The sequence below is a fragment of the Lycium barbarum genome, chromosome 1 (assembly GCF_019175385.1).
Source record: "Lycium barbarum isolate Lr01 chromosome 1, ASM1917538v2, whole genome shotgun sequence".
Lineage (NCBI taxonomy): Eukaryota > Viridiplantae > Streptophyta > Magnoliopsida > Solanales > Solanaceae > Lycium > Lycium barbarum.
In genome coordinates this window covers 139,335,343-139,357,160 of record NC_083337.1, presented here as the reverse complement: position 1 = coordinate 139,357,160, position 21,818 = coordinate 139,335,343, and the positions used below count along the sequence as shown (strand labels likewise).

Sequence of the window (21,818 nt, the reverse complement as noted above, 5' to 3'; positions counted from 1 at the left end):
TCATCGAGTTAAAGCAAAAACGATTACTACTTGAAGCTAAAGGAACAGGAGTAGGGATTTTGTCCGGGCAGGATGGAAGTATTGGAACAGAACAACTTTCCCGATAGAAATAAAGTTATCGGAAATTTTTAATTTCAGACAAAAAAAGTGTTTGCTTGTAAGTTTAGAAAGGGAAAAAGAAAAAAAATGGCTTTGATTAGTGAGGTGGCATGTCACATGGTATTTACTTTATTAAAATATCAATATCACGTGGGATTGACTCCATCTTGATCAACTTTAACCGTAGAGGAATATATTTAGACTCATAGTATAATTTCAGAGGTATATTTGAAGTACATTTGGCCCTTTTCCGTTTGGAAAATGGTTGACGTTGACTTGTATTTCAGTGATAGACGCAATAATTGGGTGGGTCCTTTAATTTGACGAACAATCACTTGTTTTCTAAAGTTCTCCCTCTGTTTACTGATGGAAAATAAAAATTGAAGCATAATGGAAATTAAAGGATTATCCGTATTCTTTGAAGCACATAAAAGAAAACCTATAGATTTCATTATTATTTACTTCTCGCCTTGTGCCTCACTTTTAGGCCAAAAGATCCTAAGTAAAATATTGACACGGCGTCTGGGTTTAAAAACACACATTTGGGTTGTAGGTAGTTGGGCCAAAGACTGAACTAGACTTGGTAGGGGCCGCGCGAACGCTGGCCCCCTCTGCCACAAATTATGACGTAGGCTCGACCACTTGGGCCGACCTTAGGCGGGCACCCCTTCAAAGTGCAATGAAGGTCACCAGCCTAGGCCATAGGCCTTGTTGATCACCCATTGACCCCGTCCAGGTAAGTAAGTTTCTTCAGCCTACTTGGCCCAATTTTATACTTCCTTCTTCAGCCTCCATCGTATCTATTATGCGATGTGGTACAAAAACTTGTTTTCTTTCTTTTCCTTACAAGTTCCCTGCACCTCATATTTTGCTAGACTTCTCTCCTTGGCCACGTTGCTGTAGACATATTCAAAGTGTTGGATATTCTGTGGAAATCTTTGTCATTTTTAATGGGATAGTTAATAAAATATATGCTTAGATTAGCCAATTTTCCGAAGCATGGTAGTCTTAGCCAACAATAATAGATAAACACATTAAACATATTTTAAAAAGTACTCCTCTTCTTAAGAAATGAACTAATAAGTACAGATCACAAGCATGATTAGTACTGTGAAATTAATTTATGTCATGCCTGTAAATATGATTTAACACTTATGTAGAATTTCATATGACTGTTTTTTAAATCTAATGAGTGCTCCTTCAATATATAGATAATTTATGCATTGACTGCAGGGAACACAATGAATACCTCTGCTAAAGCCTTTTTTTTTCCCAATGATTAAAATACTTAAGCAACTATTTGAATAACTCTCACAATAGCCTCAAAATAGAAAATGCGATACAATGATGCAGTTCTCTTCATTGTTAATCTTTACCCATTTTATAAAACCGTCTCTAGGCCTTTATGCTTTTGACAGTCGATGCAGACATGTACGCAAACTAGTCTTGCTCTTTATGAACTTGCATAAACTCCACCAGTCTAGTTGAACTACTTTTTTTATCCTAATTAGTGTAGCATCGCATATTATCATTATTGATTTGCAATGTTGCTAACATACTGATTGATTCTTCGTTTTGTATATACTGATGGCAGCTTATTGTTGGGGATAACAATTATTATGAATGAATTTATCAAAGGTTCAAGGAAAAGATCTCAACAATAAGGATTTCTTGAAAATATTAAATGACTTTCATAAGAGTTTGGGATGTTAAGATTTGTCAACGTAATTTGTTAATAAAGCATTATTAATGAACCACTTCCCAGTGGAGAAACTTAAGATTATAAAGCTATATTTGATCTAATCCGAGATGTTAATTTTATGTATGCCTCGTTTATATTGATGTACATCACATACTGAAGCTATGCAATCTTGAGACTTAAAATGGATATGTTATGCGTAAAAATGGATGCAAGTGATCAAATTCAGATTTCAGTACAAACATCAGCAAATAAAGCGTCAGATTGCACATAGGCTGGTTTTATATATATATATATATGGACATAGCTTCATCCAGCTTAAGATACTACCAAAGAAGTTGAGAAATTTTTGGCTGTAGAGTTCTATATTACAAGGATGGACACATACATTACAATTTTACAAGTATGAAACCATCCAGACGACTTGCTGGTAGAATGCAATTGATAACCAGTCAAATATCCAAAACCCTAGAACCCTTGCTGAAACAGGACAGAATTAACAAATCCAAGAAATGTGATCAACATTTGAAAGAAAATGACCAGGAAAAATGTAGTATGCAAAGCTGCAATTAGAGGCTATGAGGAAGAACATTTCAAGTTATGCCACCCTTAGGCCCTTGGGTCCCTTCTCTTTTACGTGTAGATCCTGCAGCCAGTGGCAGAACAAGATTTTTAATAACGGATTCAAAATATAAAGAAGTAGACACATGAAGAAGTCAAGGGAATTAAACATACAGTAGATATGCATAAAAACAAAATATGACACATCTACACATAATAATTTCAGGCGAAGGGGTGTCAATTGACTCCCCTTGGACAACTATAGTTCCGTCTCTGCGTCCAGCATATGGTACAAAACCAGAAAGGATTCGTACATTAAAACTTATGCTCGATAATTTTTTTCAGAAACATTTGTACAACTAATCATTCTAAAAGCTAAACCAAAATAATATATCCACTATATGTTCCACCATAGACATTTAAAACCAAAATGTCAATGACACAATATACTGACATTGCATCAGCTAAAACTGTAATGGCTGCTACCTGAATAAGGAACTAAAATGTCATCTCTCCTGGCTCACCCTGCTGGTGCTTCAGGAAGATATTATCCCAGCCAAAAGTTATCAATCTGCAGAACAAGAAGGTTAAAACAGTGATTAAATTATGGCCATGTGAACATCGTCTCTCTGAACTTATATTAGCTACCTAGACAATTAACAAGCTTCTGATCATTCACCAATCAGAACCTCCTAAAATTTAGCATGCATAAATTCCTAAACAACCCAATAAGAAAATTAAGTATATTTAACAGGTTCCGACCAATAAAAAAGGTATTTGAGACTTTTAATTGGTAGAACTCGAGCAAGGATAAATTTTGAAAAAACTTTACGTCAATCAAAACAAAGTGATCTCTTCTAATAAAGCATAAGAGCACTTGATATATGAGTTGCATAAACAGATAAAGCCCACATTAGCCATAGTTTAAACATCGTGTTTACCATATGTTTGGATATCTCACATCGTTGGGGATGTGGTCATTTGGTCTTCTTGTATGGTTTACGGCGATTCTCACCTGTTGAACTAGCTTTTGAAGTTGAGTTACACCCAACGTCCATTTTTCAATCACCAGATGCTCTCTATAGAAAAAGAGAGCAAGAGAGAAGAATCGATCCCAGTAAGCCCCATTCTGTGAAAGCACAGCATTTGTTGGATCAAAGTTCTTGGCACTCCACTGCTGTCTCCATGGCCAAATCTTCTTCTAAGTCGATCATGAATAACTCTCCTCTAGACCTTCAAAGAGAAATCAGGCATCTATTTTAATATTTCTTCATAAAATTGGTAGCTATTTTGTAGTATATATTTTTTATTTTGGGTAAAAGCTTGAAGTTTTCATTCAACCAAAATGTATCTGTACAAAACTACTAGCTCAATTGGGACTCGGAGCTAGATCACAAACTAACATTTGCTATACATTCACTTGCTAGATCACAAACTAACATTAGCTATACATTCACTACAAGTGATCACATTCAGTCACCTAGCCTCTACAAAAGATAATTAAGAAGGAAAAACGAGTAGTTGCTCTAAATGACTTGTACAAAAGATATTTTGTTGTATTAAAAGAGGACGGATTTACAGATGAGAGTAAGAGGAGAATTCAGCTTGTTGCTACCCATTGTTTTTTGCTCAGGCAATGTAAATGCAAGGATGGTAAATCTTAAAATGTATTTACCATAATATATTTTCGCCTATTTCAAGTAACGGTATGAAATCCTAAATCGCCTCTAACCAAAGTTACTTCAAAATTTAGATTTACGGAATTAGGCTGGGAAAGAACGGAGTACTACTAGTTTGGATATTCTGTCCAGACATTAACCCATCGAAATTAGCTGGTGAGTGCATTCATTGGACTAAGCAAGGAACGTGGTTTAGTAGGACACTTCTTGTATTAGACAAACGGAAAAAAAAAATCACTAGTCAAAAGTGGGGTGATTCACTATAACCGTTCCGACTATTTAAATAAGCAATAGTAGTAGTATTTGATAGTTGAATAAATTCATCAATTTCATTTATGAACAAACTAACTTTTTACACAATAAACAATAAAACTTCCCGATTAAAAGAAAAAATTAGCCCTCATTAACTGTTCTGTTTTAATATTTTGGTGGGAATTATTACTGGGTGATGCTTTCCTCCGTTTCCTTTTAGTTTTGATATTAATAACTTACATGGATTTTCAAAAAAAATAAACGGGAAATATAAATGATCCAAGTCATCTGCCAATGTATTTTCTCCTCTCTTTTTTTCTCAAGTATTTCACTCACGTGAGCTTCCGACTCCAGGCTTTAAGCAAATCCACTCATTAGTCAAATATTGCGAAAAGTTCAACAATATATACCATCAAACGTGATCGTGCTTTAATATGAACAAGAAAAAATAAAGGCAATCCATTGCTTTGTAATGGAATGAGCACATGGTGCGGAAACTTTGAAGCAGGAGCACCACGTCATGAATCCAATATAAAATAACTCAACTTGAACTACATAACAATGTATGAGTTGGATTAAATTGACTCGGCAAATTTCAAGAACACTAAGGAGCCCTGAATGAAGAAAATAAACAGATAGCAATCATAGCGATAGTTGATGGCATGCATGGATGAAAATACTACTCTATTAGAAAAGTAGACACGTCTTTAGATGGAAGATATGAATTTTTCCGAGATAGTTAACCACTTTTAACCGTGAGCTAAGTTGTTCGGACTCTTCACTTTCGGTACAACACCCGTGTCGACACAACATGGGTGTGGGATCCATATCCGATCTGGTCAACCGATTTTGAGTACTTTGACCCAAATCGACAGAGAAATTCTGGACAAATACAAAGATTTATGTAATCAAAACAAAAGCTAAAGTGAAATTGAGGTAAATGGAATACCTTGTAAACAAAAATTTCTCTGTCATTCCTTTTATCTCCTTCGGGGATTCTCCTCAAGTTTTCACAAAATATCTCATAATTTAGGCTTTATAATACTAGTTTAGATATTTAAATTATTTTTAGCCGAATCCCCTCGCCCGTATTCATATATGTATCCCCGAATCTTAAAATTTAGATCATGAAGAATTCGACCACTAGATCCGCACCCGAGTCCGAGCAACTTAGACCGTGAGAGCGAGGTCATTCAAAACCCGTTGGCGTAGGAAGGGGGGCACCTCCAGAGGTGCCGGTGCCTCGACTCTACTAATATTTCGCCCTCATAGTCATTAGAATACACAGAGAAGGAACATGGGACTCTAAAAGTACAATCGTAAGTGCTTTCATTGACTCCAAATGAAACCCCACCACCAGCGCCATCTCCCACCCCAAAATAGTTGCACTGACACCTACCAGAAAGGTAACCCAAACCATCAAGAAATGGAACCATGGGAAGGCACAGACACTTTCTAGCAAGGATAGGATTTTCTTTCTTCGTTCCCGTCAACCTTAAAAAAGTCTCCCGGCCTAAATGATAGCAATCAATCAAAATTAACACGAAAAGCCTCCCACTTCTTTCATCACCAGAGCACAAGTTAATGGCTCATCATATGATTCCCTGAAATGTCTACTAAACCATAAGTTGTCTGGCGAATTTAAATAGGAATTCAAAAGATTCATGGCATGATCAAACAAGTTAAAACTTCTAAGCAGCAGCTCCACTTAACATTACACATACATAATAACATCGTATATGCAAGATTCAGGTGAATCATCGTTTGTCCGTCAGGATGCGAAATTTAACAACGCATGGGTCCAGTAAGTCGAGGCAGATAATTGAGGTTGAAACGAAAGCTAAACGCTTTTTAGCAACTATCACTTCCTCCCCCGAATAAAGTAAACCCACAAATTACAAGCTGGTCCTACAAAAGCATCCGATCAGAGAAACACGTCGCACACGAAACTCCAAAGCCGGCATAACGTCTAAGTATCATAAATCTCCACACTTGGGCAAGTCCTACACAGAAGTATAGTTCCACAATTTAGTTTTGATCTATGAACTTTGTACCATATGTTATGGGGCTTGTGGCCATCGATAATAAAGGGTCAAGCGCACGGGAGTCTAACATATCACCTGTAAAGACGCATAGTTTCAACGTTTTCCGCGATTCCCACCACCTGACCTCGCACCAGGATTGCGAGCATATTGCAGCCTTAAGCTGACCGAATCACGGTCATGCTCGTCGAATTTATAACCTGCAAGATTTAGTTTTACTACCTCACCAACGCAACAAATTTCTATTTCACTAACGACTTGAATGTACACCAGCAAACATGCGACATTATATACATTGTCCAACAATTGGCTATGGGTTTGCTTTCAAGCATCAAAAGGTTCAGCATGCAACCAACCGAAGAAATGACGAGGTATTCACCAGGCTATGAAAGAGTCAAAGGCACGTGCAGAGCTGCGCAAGAGTGCAGCTTGCAGATGTCTTTCAACTTTATGAAATTTTAATCCCTTTAAACTTGCCAGAAGACCGAAACTTTAACATGCAATTCACACCACAAAATAAGATGAAAGGGATACAGAAGAAGTGATAAATTAACCACTAGAGTCGTGCACGGGGGAAGGAGTAAGCCTAAATTCTAAGAATGAGCCCTTGGAGACAGCAACGCCAAGACAAACTAAACTTGTTAAATGTATATAACATTTGCCTGAAGGATCATCACACTTAATGTACGTATATAAAATGGCTTCTTCCCACAAACCATCATGAGCTGTCAAAAATATATTTGGGTCTTACAAAAAGACTTTGAAAGATTTACTTTGTGAATAAGAGATTAAAAGTTAATAGACTGCATAAACAATTTCTTGGTCCAAAGAGGAGTCAAAATTGGAGCTTATGTAAATTCCAATATAATATTCCCCAAATTATTAAGCATGCAGTGCCAGCTTCAATCAATGTTTATCTGTAACTTTGGGTAGAGAAAAGCAGATTTAAGTTAAAGGCTCACCAAGAATCACCATCATTTTCCATTTTTTTCCCTCTTTTCAGTTCCAGAAATTATATATATTTCATGGCAACTGGTTTGCAGGATAATTCTACAAGCCGATAACTAAATTACAGCTCATTGCACAAAAAGTCATCTTAGTTAGAGTTCTATAGCACCATTAAATCTTTTGACTTTTGGCAATATCGAAGGATAGTTGACAAGCCAGGAATTGGGTCTGTAATAAGCCAAAAGACCTTACAATGACAAGTATTGCATAATTAGTGGTGCCTAAAGGGAATGCCAAAAGAGCAAGCAATTAGTCAACTAACCTCAATCCCAAAAGAGTAGTGCACGAAAAAGGAAAAAGAAGCAGCAACGGAAAAAGGGAAAAACCTAGAGCAGAAAAGCAGCACCATGCATCAAATGAAATACATTTCCGCCAGCCAATAATACATCAGATCCTTCAGCACGGAATCATGATCTTTCATTACTTTCCTCAGTTAATCGTTAGACTTCGTCATATTAGATAATGATAGCCAAAAGTTGACAATTGGTGAAGGGAAGACTGTTTATAAACTAATTGATAAGCACTAGACCTTTGCCCAGAAACAGCACAGCATAGTACTTAAGAGGTTAGGTAATTTACAGAGCTACTATTTCCCAGCACTTCTCCGCCTTATATTTTTGGAATATTCACAGTACACCGCATTTTGTTTAGTGCTATCCTAATGAAAACTTGAGAATTCTCTACAACCAGCACTCAATATTCATGGAGAAGTTTTTTTACCAAGAGCTCTGGAAATAAAAAAGTAAAAAAGGAGTACTGGTTCAACCACAACTCACACTGTGTGAGGAGGTGAAATACATTTGAAAGAGATCCAGAAAAGATACTCAATAAATGGTCTAAGGATCTCCGTAAATTCAGGAGGTGGTTGTCACTTCCCACGTACAAATATTCCTCAAAATATATTAGCGAACTACTTATGGAGGAGACGAGTTAGTATAGCACTGAAAAGGCTGGAAGAACATTACTGTCCTTTTTGGAGGTTGCCAGCATATCCTTAATGCTGAGGAATACAACAGTACCAGTTTCAAAAAAAAAAAAAAAAGGCCTGGAAGAATAAGATTTCTATGAATAGTAAATAAGAGTACGAGTGTAGGAGTGAGTAATCTATTTGGGAGGTTTCTGTAGATAATCACAACTTTGGGCGCAATTTGACAGGATTGCTATGGATTACTCACTCCTAAAAAGGACAGAATACAGTACAATAAAACTATAACACCTTGGGAGGTTATTAGGCTACAAAGTGACTTTTGCCTACGGAGCACCGGAACCTCGTATGTTCCATAAAGGCAAGAATATAATTATATTACATACTGGAAAAGGTATTAAGTATTGGGTATATTGTGCATCTAGTGAAATAAAGAAGCCAAAAACCTAGGTAGGTCATCAAGAAGCCATTAGTACTTGACTCACTTCCCGGTTCTTAAAGATTACTAAATGCTAGATCACATACAATCAAGAATTATACCATTGGCAGACAAACCTGTAAAAAGAAACTGCTCTTCCAACCATTTTGATCCACCAAAAATGCTAGTTATTTTTAATATGGCAACGTAGAAGCAAAGGACATGTTTTCTTGTTCTTGTTTAAACTCTGAAAACATCAATCTTATACTCCCTCTCTACCAATTTATGTGGCACGCTATCCTTTTTTCTGTCCAAGAAAGAATGTCACATTTCTATATTGGGAAACAATTTAACTTTAAAATTCTCATTTACCCGTAATGAGATGATTTATAGCCAGCTCATCCAGACATTGCCACATAAATTGGGATGGAAGTAGTAATTCTTTTTACAGGCTACCAAATGGGGAAAGAATATGAAAGCTAACCATATTATTAGCAGTTACACAAGGGCGTTATGAAGATAGAAGGGTGCGACAAGCTCACCTTGTAAGGCATCCATTGCAGCAGCTGCATGAAGTGGACTCGCAAAATCAACAAAGCAAAGAATCAAAGGATCGCCTCCAGCCTGCAAAAGTTGATAGAGCAGTGAATTCCAAAATAACAGTACATAGAACTAGGCATTGATAAGATGTAAAAGGTATTCTTACATGTCTTGATCCTTTTGGTACCAGTCTCACTTCTTTGTAACCTACAAAAGGGCGGAATATATCTGCAAAAACTAAAGTCAAGGGAAAACCCAGAATGGGTCGTATAACAATAAAACAGAGAAGCAGACCACAAGGATACGTGACACCTCTCTTCTTGTACAATCCGCAGGCAAACCCTCTACAAACAATGTACTGCTAGCATCCGGAGGAAGGCTAACTTCTGGTCTGCCACCTACCATTCCAGCATTCCTGCTTTTTAAAGCTAGCGGGTCAGATCCCCGAATGCCCATAACACGTGGATCTTCAACAGAATGTCCACTAATTCCACTATTCATGGATCGTGCCGGCTCACTGGCAACATGGGAGGAAATTGGCTGAAAATTTACCACTATATTAGACCTTTAAAGTATCAAGGAACCAAGCTCAAAAGGAAATAAAAATGAAGTACCCCACTACGGAGGTAGCGCTCATAGGATGTTTCGATAGGATCTGCGCCTCCGGTGACTCGAGGCATTCCCCTTTCATCATCACGTCCATAATAGCCAGGATACGCAGGACCACTTGGAGCATCTAAAAAGGGAAAATACCAAAAGAAATTAATTGCAGAAAGAGAGAAGGAAGCACAAAATTGTGTGCCAAGACAACTTTTTTTTTCTTTTTAAATCAAAAACCACCAAACATGAGTGGCAATTTATAAATAAAATATAGTCTTACAGAAAATAAGTAAGTCCCAAAACTTTTGTTTCTCCATATATGTCCCATAAGCATATTTAAGTTCGATTATTCAGTGTAATCAGGCTTTTTTTAAAACCAAACACTGATGTTTTAAAATCCTAAACCAAACCTACCGGAAAACTGGAAAAGAAAAACAAAAACAAACAAAACAAAAAAAATCGGTTCAGCCGGTCTTTTCAGTTTAAAACTGTCACTCCATTTAAACGATCTCGGCCCAATATCATAAAACTCAGTTTCTCTTGCATTAGAAATTCTCTGCATTTTCTACTGCCACGTAAACCTCTAACACGACTAAAAGACTGCTAAAAAACATTAAAAGTAGACATACTAATATGACTAAAAGTTTTAATCTCAACTACTCCCCCCGTCCCTATTTATGCGACACCATTGACTGGGCACCCTATTTAAAAAGGAAAAAAAAAAAGATTTTTGAAACTTGTAGTCTATGAAAAGCCTTAAGACATTTTTGTGGCTATGAATCATCTCATTAAGGGTAAAATGGAAACTCTAAAGTTAAATTATTTCTAGCTATAAAAAGGTGATATTCTTTCTCGGACATACTAAAAGAAAAGTGTCACATAAATCGGGAAAGAGGGAGTAATTGTTATTGCCTATATAAATCTTTTTCTTCCTTTGTGCCCTACTATACCCTAGGTCTACAAGAATTTCAAGAGATTGTAGGTCTGAGCGCTATTTGCATGTATTCATAAACGCGGCGAAGCGTTTCGTTGGTGCTGCCCCACGTAATTCCTCTCATGCAAATGTTTCCATCTGCCTTTAGCTTTTCACTCAGCACGTACATACCATGCAAGGCATAGAATCAGCAATAAATACACCTTTAAAAATCAAGTACTTCACCATCACAAGCACCACAATTCACCTCTTTTATAAATAACAAAAAAAATACACATCTCGCTGTTGTCATGGCAAAGATTTTACTTGCTGCAGAAACTTTCTATTCGTCGATTAACCAAAGAAATAACCAAAAAAAAAAAAAAAATACACATCTCGCCTTACCTCAACAACTTTATGCCTAATTCTAGATTCTACAATAATAATCACCGGTTTTCTATTTTTTTCGATCCACAATACCAATTTATAACACATGTTGCCAATCACTCTTAACCTTTTTCCCCTTACATTCAGTTCTTGTAGGCAGTCAATACCAACTCTCTTTCCTTTTAAGGCATAAGTAATCGTACCAAAGAGCCCATGTTCGAACTACCTACCTCAAATCCAAACTCCCTTGGACTGTCGTCTTTTACCGTCATCTGTCCATGATGGGGAATCATTTCCTATCTTGAACCACACTGGGTGTCAATTATTCATGATGCAGGAATCCTTGGTCATACTCCCTCACATCCAGGCAACAATGTGATGTGCCCATTTTTCATTGCACTATATGCCATTGTAAACTAGTTTTACACTGACTGTCAACCTCAACAGAAAATTATAGGTTCAATTAACCGCTGTAAATAAGCCCATACATCACAAAGGGTCATCTAATGTATAAAGACAAAAAAAGAAAAGCTCTAGTATTAAGCCATTTTTTTCATTCCCCAGTTTAGGGGGACTACAAACATATACTATAACATTTTGTTTCCTCCACTTACTTTTATAATACCCAAGACATTCTTGATGATTATTCTTCCAATCCCTAACTTAACTATCAATTATCTGAACATTTACCGCTTTCGGGGGCCTATAACCAATTGCTCCCTTTGTTATAGCTTATTCGATATTATTTTCTCATTAGTTCGTTCTGAAAACAGTGACACGCTATAATTTTTTTGTCGTCCTCTTACTTCAATAACACCAATAAACTCTAGTTGAGTATGCTTCCAATCCCTACCATAAGTATCAAATTTTTTTGCCATTTTCCGCTTTTAGCAGACTATAAACAAATACTAGAATTTCTTATTTCTCCTCTTACTTCTGCAACACCGAAAATCACTTTTGGTGAGTACTCTTCCAATACCTAACATATCTATCAAATTTTTTGGCCATTTTCCGCTTTAGGGATACCAATAACCAAACAGTACAATTTTTTATTTCCTACCATATCTATCACCTCGGACACACGAAAAGCCATAAAAGTAAGTTCTTCACTGAAACATAAGTGAATCCTAGCTTCTACAAACTCATTTAAATGAGAAAAATTATACCGAAATCTCGAATTATTTTAAACATAACGAGAGTGTGGGGGTTGATTTAGATACCTAATATAGCAATCATATATTTTCGCTACCCGCTTTAGGTATACCAATAACCAAACACTACACTTTTTTATTTCCTACCATATCTATCACCCCAGACACACTCGAAGCCCTAAAAATAAGTTTTTGACTGAAAAAAAAGTGCATGAATAAACCCTAGCTTTTTACAAACACCTTCAAATGACAAAAATTATAACGAAATCTTGAATTATTTAAACACAGAGAGTGAGGGACTTGATTTAGATATCAGATCTTTTTCGCCATTTTCTGCTTTAGGTATACAAATAACGAAACCCTACAATTTTTTTTATTCCCTACCATATCTATCACCCTAGACACAGAAAATCCATAAAAACCCTAGATTTTACAAACTAATTCAAACGAGAAAAATTATACCGAAATCACGAATTATTTAAACACAAAGCGAGTGAGGGACTGGATTTAGATATAAGATCTTTTTTGCCATTTTCGGCTTTAGGTATACAAATAACCAAACATTACAATTTTGTATTTCCTACCATATCTATCACCCTAGACACGCGAAAATCCATAAAAACAAGTTCTTGACTGAAAAAAGTGCACTAATGAACCCTAGCTTTTACAAACCAATTCAAAGGTAAAAAAAATTATGCCGAAATCTCGAATTCTTTAAAACACAAAGAAAGCGGGAGTGGGAGTTGATTAGATACCAATAACCAAACACTACAATTTTTTATTTTCTACCATATCTTAGACACACGAAAATCCATAAAAACAAGTTCTTGACTGAAAAAAGTAAATGAATAAACCCTATTTAATTTAAATGAGAAAAAACTATGCCGAAATCTCTAATTAATTAAACATAACGAGAGTGTGGGGTTTGATTTAGACACCATATCTATCACCCAACCACACAAAAAGGCATAAAAGTAAGTTCTTGACTGAAAATGTCTATGAATAAACCCTAGATTTTACAGAACCCATTCAAATGAGAAAAAATATACTGAAATCTTGAACTATTTAAACATAACGAGAGTTTGGGGGGTTAATTTAGATACCAAATTCGGTGCGAGGACGTTTTGCGAGAAGAGGTGGAAGAGCCACCCCCGCCGGCGGCGCGTGCTGCCCACCGCCACTGTACCTCCAATAAGCATCCGCCATGTGTCACTCCACCGAACGAGAGAATAAAACAAAGTATAGTATGTAAATTTCTATTGCAACTGCTTTGAAAATAATGACTGAAAAGGAAGTCAGCCTTCTTTTATAGGCGAAGTAAATAAGGAATTTTGCCCCATTTTCATTTACTAAAATGTCAAATAATTAGAGGCATGACTATATAAATATAACCTCCATTAGTTATGTTATTCTACCTATTTTTTATTTGTTCTTAAATTTTGTCGGATCGATATATTTGCTTTCTTCACAAGTTATGTTGAACGAGGCATGTATTTAAATACAATATTCATTCTATATCCCTAAATATTCACATGTTTTGCTGAATTGGTAAACTTGTGTGCTAACAAGTCATATCGAGTGGAGCATGACTTTAAGTACAATATCCATTTTACCTATCTAAAACAGTTCACAGATTTTGTCGGATTAACAAATTTATCTTGTTCACAAGTCATATCAGGCGAGGCATGACTTTAAGTTCAATCTTCGTTATACCTATTTTTAGATTTTTCACAAGTCTTGCCGAATTAGTAATACTAGTTTGTGTTGTTCAAATTATGCATTGATAAGATTTGATATTGTCGTCATTTCACCCATCTTGTTAAATTATTCACAAATTTTAACAGATTGGTAAGACTTGCTTGTGTTCACAAGTGTTTTTTTTTTCTTAATGATGATCTGTTGTGACGTTCTTATGAACAACAATGATCAATTGGCATAAATACATTATTCTGAGATGGTTGTAAAAAAAAAAATCAGAGGATATCATTTAACGACCCGTTTAGCCGTTATAGTCTTTTAGGCATTTTCTCTTGTTCCCGAGCATTGATTAGCTCACTTTTGACCCGAAGGGATCGCTGACACGCTTCCCGAGGTGCCTAGATCGGATTCGGAAAACTTTTGTGAAAATATAGGCTTAAAGTGAAAATAATTGACCCAAAGTTGACTTTTGGGCAAACGAACCTTTGTCGGAATTCCGTCGATTCTGAGAGGCCCGGATGGTCGTTTAGAACTTGTGTGTGTATTTGGTTCGGTTCCCAATGCACTTGGATGCATTCCGGGACTTAGGTGGAGAATTTGGGATTAAGGCATCGGAAGTTGACTTAGTCAACGAGACCTCTGTTTGGAATTTCGAGGCCGCGGGCGTGTTCGTAGCGCGTTTTTATGTGTGTCTATGTATATGGTATATGAGCAGATGGCCTCGGGAACTAGTCGGAAAATTGGATCGAATTGTGAGACTTTGGGAGTTTTCTGGTGGCTGGTGCCCGCTTTGGCGGCACCGGCAGCGTTGGAGCAGTCAATGACTTTTGGTCATTGCCGCTGGGGCAGTGTTATATCCCGTACTTTCGCATGTTCGGGAAAATTTGAATGATTTTGATTTGCAAGGAATAAGGCCATATGTTGATTTGAATTCACATATGGGTGTGTTGTTCATGAAAAATATTGGTGTGGAAACACGGAGGAAGGCCAAGGGCAAAAATTGGAATTTTGAAAATTAGTTTCGGGAATTACAAAACGAGAATTATTATTATTGGGCTCAAAATAAATAAGAAAATGGAGGCCCAATTTGAAGAGGGTGGCCGGCCAAAGCATGGCCCAAACCCATAAAATGGTCATGTGATTTCCATGTGGTCACTAATCAAAGTATTCATATTATATATATACACTTAGCCATTAGAAGGATCAAGAAACAAAACAAAAAAAAAAAGATGAAGAACAAAGGGGCAAGCCATTCGGCCAAGACCCTAAGAAATTGGGTCTTGGAAATCTTGCTTCCAAAATATTTTTCTTGTGGTATTTGCACTAATTCAAGGTCCCTCTACAACATGGTGCAATTATTTGGGAAGAAAGGGCACTAGTTTCTTCAATGGGACAACATATTTGAGTGAAGAAGTTGAAGAGAAAAGGTAAGAATTCATTCCATATTATTAAGTTATGAAGGTTTGTTTGTGTTGTAGTATATGGAAATGAGTAGAATTCATGAAAATATAGAAGTTTGCAAAGTGGGAGTGCATACCCATGTGTGGTCGTGTGTGTATTAATGTGTGCATGTGATGAATGGAAATTTATGTTGTATTCTAGTTGTGATAATTGTGGAAATTGCATTGAGAATGAAAGTGGAATGAATTTGGTTGAAGTGGGAAATGAGTAGGTTGGTCGTGTGATGTTGAAATTGGAATGGAAATAAATCACTTTTGTTTAATATGTTAATTGTGTTAATGTGATGCTTGCAATATAAATGAAGATGAAATGATATAAGTTTGCATTGAAATGGAAAGTAGAAGTCTATGTCGTTTTATGATGATTTTATGACATTATGAAAATGGAGTTGTTAAGGATATGATTATGATGATCATTGATGGATTTGGAAGGTGGAAACATGTTATGGATATGTATGCCAAAGACTAGAAGTTTTGGATGAAATATGATCTTGGTGGAAAATTGTATATCTTGTATATCGTGTGAATATTTTGTGAAAACGATATGAAATGCTTCTAACCTATATGGTGATGATCTTGATTAGTGATGAATATGAAAATATTGAGCTTAGTTTGGAAGTGTGAAGTCGGAATGGACGTTAGTGCATTATGTCGGAAAATAGAGCTAGTTGCCTTATATTGTGCTATATTGTAATGGTTGTTGACTTTGTTGATGCTGTTGGGTTGTTATCGCTATTATTTGAGCCGAAATGTTTCTCGGGGATGCTATATTTATAAAGGAAATGCTACCGAAATTTCGGTAGGCAAGTATGTGCTTAAGTTGGGCCCTTAAGGCTTGAATTTGACAATTGGTAAAAGTGACCATTTGCAGATTTTGGACGAAACGGGAATCGAGTCTGGACGAGCGTAGAGCGCAACTAAGGTATGTAAAGCCTTCCCCTTCATTCTTTGGCATGTCCTAGACATACTAGGTTGAGATGTGAGCCTCGGGGGCAATTCTGCTCATAGAAATCCGAGATTGATTTTTGGTACTATTCATTCAATGCAATTGAACTACAAAAGGTGCATTTTGTTAGAAAAATGGTTAAGCATCCGTAACTTTCACAAATGTAATCCGATCGCTCTGAAACTTTCCTGGGTGACTCCGTAGAGTATAATGTGCGTGATTCATGTCTGCCACCTCGACTTGACCCGAGGTGGGCCCGCTATCCCCGACTTCTCTTCTATGGTCCTGTTTGTTTCATTCTTGTACGATAAGTCAAGGGAACTTATGGTTATTGTTCCGACTACTAAACGGGAGTTATTTTAACTATTCTGAGTTTGATTTAATGTTTATTGAAACGATTGTGGAGACAGAAACCTTGATATCTTCGGAATGGCTTTAGCCAGCTCACTTTTGTCCGGAGCTCACATGTAGCTCCTGGTTATTATGCTGTTCACTATACGATAGGTGCTATGACCACCTTTATGAGCCTTATAAAATATTTTTGACATCTAAACCGTTTTGAAAATCTTACCCTGATAATTTGGATAAACTACTTATCTTCTGTATTTTCTGATATACGATTTTGGCATTCCTGAATCTTGTGTGACGCATGATCTTGGCACGTGTGATTTATGTTTGGGAAGTAGTGATTTGGTATCCTGTATGGTTATTTTCTGTTTTACCGAGTCCCGGGCCGGTTATGTGAATATGCGCATATGTGATATTGGTCGCTGGACCCTCGACCGCGGCGTGTCCGACATTGACTGCTGGACCCTTGACCGCGTCATGCCGGACGTGTGGCATTGACTGCTGGACCCTTGACCGCGTCTGCCGCACTTGTGATTATGCCCGACATAGACCGCTGGACCCTTGACCGCGGTATGTCGAAATTGTGGTAGTGACCGCTGGATACTTGACCACGGTATGTATGATTGTGACCGCTGGATACTTGACCGCGGTATGTGTGATTGTGACCGCTGGACCCCTGGCCGCGGTATGTGTGATAATGACCGCTGGGTACTTGGCCGCGGTATGCGTGATGGCGACCGCTGGACTTATGGCCGCGGTAAGTGTGCGTTTGATTCTTTTGTATGCATGAAACAAAAATGATTTTCAAAAGAAAGTAAAGCATTTTGGCATTCTAATTGCCGTATTCGTCAGCCGGAACCTCTTGTGTGTGACTTGCACGTCAGAGGTGACATTGTGGCATCCTGGTTATTCGTGCACACTCCGTTGCACTGTCTACTGCGCCCCTCATTAAAGGGCCGAAACCTGATATAAATGTATATTATCTGTACTTGTGTAAGTTATGATTCTGTATGCATGGTTCTGCCTGTTACACTTCTAGACAGTTGATTCAGAGAATGATTCTGTCGGTGTTGCTTCTGTATGACTGAGCCGGACTATGATTCAGTCGGCTATAGTTCTGCACCCCTAGCTTTGGTTGCGGGTATGTCAGTCGCACTCTGTGCCCCGATCCGCACGATGATCCTATCAGTTAAGCTGTGTGCCTCTGTTTCATATCACGATTCAGACGGCTACACCCCGTGCTTATGATATATGTCGTGGTCCTGCACACACACTCTGTATTTCTGTTTCGGACTCGGGTCCGATCCTACCTGTTGTACTTCTATACTTCTGGCTCGGGTTTTGATTATATTGTTACATGGTCGCTTTACATACTCGGTGCATTTCCGTACTGACCCCCTGTTCTTCGGGGGCTGCGTTTCATGCCGCGCAGGTACTCCCAGTTGAGGTGAGGACAGATGGAAGATATCTCAGCACAGATGGCAAGCTCCATTTATTCCTGGAGTGCTGCCGAGTCAGAGTCTGTATGTTATGCGCTCGGAATCTGGTTAGAGACTTTGCAGACAGTGTTGTGGGTGTTGGTTGTCGGTCTGTGTATGTAATGAATTTTGTATGTTCACAAATTTGTTCGGCCTGAGGGCCACGAGAAAGAATTTTTCTGAAAGAAAAGTTTTGCTATGTACTTTATTATTTGATTTAAAAAAAAATATGACGTGATTTTATGTGTACCAAGAGTCTGAGGGTTCGCTCGGCCCTAAGTAAGGGTCGGGTGCCCATCACACCCTAGTGAGGTCGGGGTGTGACAGGCAGTCCTAGTGCCGCTAAAGCGGGTAACGGGCAGTTTTGTAAAGTTAATGAAGTGTTAAAAACCCTTAGACCGTCATTATGTCCCATTTCGATATTTGAGCTTGAAGAAACTGCTCTGAAGGATAATTGAAGGAGAATCTTGGAGGTAAATCTTACTCATTTCTTCATTCTTCCTTTAATCCATTCTCATGTTAGATTCCCCTTTTTCCCTTAATAAACCCATGGTGATTGGAGTTCAAAGAAGGTTTTGGAAGAACATTGTCCCTAGGATTTTAATGATAAATTGGTGATGTTTATGTTAGATATTGACTAATCTAAGCTTATTAATCATATATCTTCCACTTTTAGCATTGAATTTTGGAATTGAACACTTAGGGTTTATACCCAATGTTGACACCCAATTTTGTCCCGCCTCACTTCCAAAATACCTATTTACGCCTCTAATATTTTTAGAAAAATTAAAATATATATATAGTCATTTTTTACTAAATTATCAGCTTCTCATCAATACCGACACTTCATTATTCTATTGCAGTTACTATTGTTGTTGTTATTATTATTATTATTATTATTATTATTATTATTATTATTATTATTATTATTATTATTTATTACTATTATTACAATTCACAATTTTATCATTTTTTTATCATTTTTTACCAGCTTACGCACACGCATCGCATTTATCTTTTTTGTGTAATTAAATAATAATATTTATTTTACTGTGGATTTTCAAAATATTATTGCACGGCTATTACAACGCCATTTTTTATATCTAAGCATTAATGATTGCATATCTCATATTGAGCAATATTTTAACACAAGTTATTTAAACAGGTCTTTATTTAAATTTAGAAACCAAACTATTTTTTGTGCACTTAGTCCGTATTTTTGACTTACCGGACCCCAAATCAAAGTCCGATTAACTCCTAATATTTTTTGGACTAGACCATGTTTTTTATCTCAATTTTTAGACCAGTACATGTTTTAATTCACTAGTCCATCCTTTTAAAACCCAGTCTAAAATTGACCCGGTCCACAAATGGACCGGGTCCGATATATTTTCATCAAAATAAGGGAAACCTAAAAAGGGTTCCCCTCATTTTTTCCGCTTCCGCCTCTTCTTCTTCCTTTCTCTCCATCTCTTTCCTCCTCTCATACCTCGCCGCCGCTCCCACTATTCCCTGTTCCCCGCCACCACCGCCGCCTACCCCACTCCCATTTTCCTCTGTTCCCCACTCATCTTGTCTCCCCCCACTCTCTCTCTCCCGCTCCTCCTTCCCCTTTTCAGTACAAAACAACAAAACAAACAAATCTATAAAGAGAACAAAAAACAACGAGAAAGAGGAGGGAGGATCGGAGCAAAAAAAAGGAAATCGGAACCCCCTTACAACATAAGTTTTATTTTTTGTCGTTCGAAACCTTCTGAGAAGAGAAAATCAGATCAGAATATCGAAAAAGAGGGAGGATATCAAAGAGGATCGGAAAACAGAAAAAGCTCCCACAAAACAAAAGTTTAATCATCTCCAAAATCCCGAAAAAAAGGGAGGTTTTTCCTTTGGATCGAAGAAATCTGTTGCATTTTTTTTTAAAATTCCTCAAGTACGAAGACCCTTTTGAAACGCAAGAACCCCTTACAAGAGACAAATCATCGAACTCCTTGAAAACATTTTTTAGCCGCATGTGCTACCATCTCGGGTCTGAGTAATTTCAAGCTCGAATTTGCTTAAACCCTTCGAGTGTAGACCCAAGATCCCGCACCCTGGTTCGTTGCACTCGAAGAGGTAAACTACTTTTCCTTATTCGGTTTAATTTTAGTTTTTTTTAGTAGTTTACTAAGTGTTTATGTGTTCAATATGTTTGTCGTTCCAGTTGGATTAATTTCATTTTAGTAGTTTATGTAGCATTATGTATCTTCCTGTTTTAGTTAGTTTTAGATTTTTCTTTTAGTTTAATAGTTAATAGTATCTACATGTTTACGCCTTAATTCAGATTAGCTTAATTTCGATTTTATTAGTACTTGGTATAGACCTTTGAATGTTAAATATTCATATCTGCTGGAAGGTCACATGGGCTATGTTGGAGTCTCCATCATTGTTTGTTGTTATCATACCTTTTGTCTGATTACATTTATGGTCTGATTGTCATGAGATCCTGTATGTCATTGTTGGTGGTTTGACCTCTGGTGAGAGTAATTGTCCATGTTAAAAATATATTAAGGGTATCCTGGGGGGTAATTCTATAAGCATATGACATAATCCTGTTTCGAACCTTGTTAGCTTATTTTGGGCTAAATATAGAAATACAGTTTTGATCAAATGATGAAGAAAATACTATAAATAATTCAAGTCTGTTGTTGTGTAATGCCTGCTTTGGTCTGTTGCTAACCTTAGATCCTGTTCAGCTACATTTCTGCCATGTTTCTAATGAATCAAGCCTCTATTATGCTGCTAAGTAAGATTAAAGTATCAGTTCATATCTAGGCCATGTTTAACTTTTACTTGTCTTGCTTAAGCTCTGCTTACACTCTTAAGCAATGGTTTGGCCTCTGTTACATGCCTGTGTTCAAACCTATTAGTGCATCCTATGTTGACATATTCATGTAAGTAAGATTAGCAGCTTAGTATGGAGTTTTGCAGTTTATCTGTGACTACTAATAAAATCTGTCTATGAATTGTTTGGTCTGAATAGTTATAGTATTGATTGAGGGGAGATCTTTATTTAACTAATATTGGACTTAGGGCCTGCTGATTGATAAGTTGAGTGTGGCATGTCTGTTTATCCCTATTCATATAAATGTGCAAGTCAAGTCTGAATTGTTATTTATCCTTCATTTAACTAGTTCTATATTTTAGTTGGTAGTTTGCTAATTGTGTGCATAATGTTTGCTCTCTAATTGTTCTGCAGTGATTCATTTATGTTTTTGTTTGGGTTAGATGTAGGCTATTTAACTTATGGCAGATTAAGTATGGTGTATTTGCTCCATAATGATTGGTTATAGATTAGTTCAACTGCTTAGTTGTGTCATAGTTGTCTAGCCTTGGCTAATGGGGCATCAGATTGCTCCCTGTGGCTTTGCTTGGTTGTTGCCTGTACATGATGCCATATAATACTTTAGGTTTGTCCTTATTTCATGTGTTAGTTTAGCAGAAATCATTGATGCAATTGCATATGTTTATTTTGATGCCAGCAGTTTAATACAAAAAATGAATGTTGTTTCAGTTCAATGTTCTTTTCATGACAGCTTAGCATGAACACATACATCTTTTGTGCCTCTGTAGTCTGT

At 37.0% G+C, this 21,818-nt stretch overlaps 1 protein-coding gene and 1 non-coding gene across 3 annotated transcripts; both read right to left on the bottom strand.

Moving 5' to 3' along the window:
- Positions 1 to 683: 683 nt before the first annotated feature.
- On the bottom strand, positions 684 to 843 carry LOC132618310 (U1 spliceosomal RNA). Its single transcript, XR_009574051.1, has one exon. It is a non-coding gene; the product is annotated as a U1 spliceosomal RNA (small nuclear RNA).
- A 1,273-nt stretch (positions 844 to 2,116) lies between these two features.
- On the bottom strand, positions 2,117 to 13,623 carry LOC132639733 (RNA-binding protein 2-like). Of its 2 annotated transcripts, XR_009582119.1 has the most exons (8): positions 13,378 to 13,623; positions 9,838 to 9,959; positions 9,529 to 9,763; positions 9,390 to 9,451; positions 9,226 to 9,307; positions 3,301 to 3,592; positions 2,846 to 2,930; positions 2,117 to 2,444 (listed from the first exon to the last, which is right to left on the bottom strand). XR_009582119.1 is itself a non-coding variant. In XM_060356159.1 (7 exons), exons 1-6 carry the CDS (start codon positions 13,478 to 13,480, stop codon positions 6,429 to 6,431), a joined length of 708 nt encoding a protein of 235 aa, XP_060212142.1. In that variant the 5' UTR covers positions 13,481 to 13,619; the 3' UTR covers positions 5,961 to 6,293; positions 6,411 to 6,428. The 2 variants fall into 2 exon arrangements, 1 of the variants encoding a protein (XP_060212142.1); XM_060356159.1 differs by lacking the exons at positions 2,117 to 2,444; positions 2,846 to 2,930; positions 3,301 to 3,592 and adding exons at positions 5,961 to 6,293; positions 6,411 to 6,532 and having other exon boundaries at positions 13,378 to 13,619.
- Between the last annotated feature and the right edge of the window lie 8,195 nt (positions 13,624 to 21,818).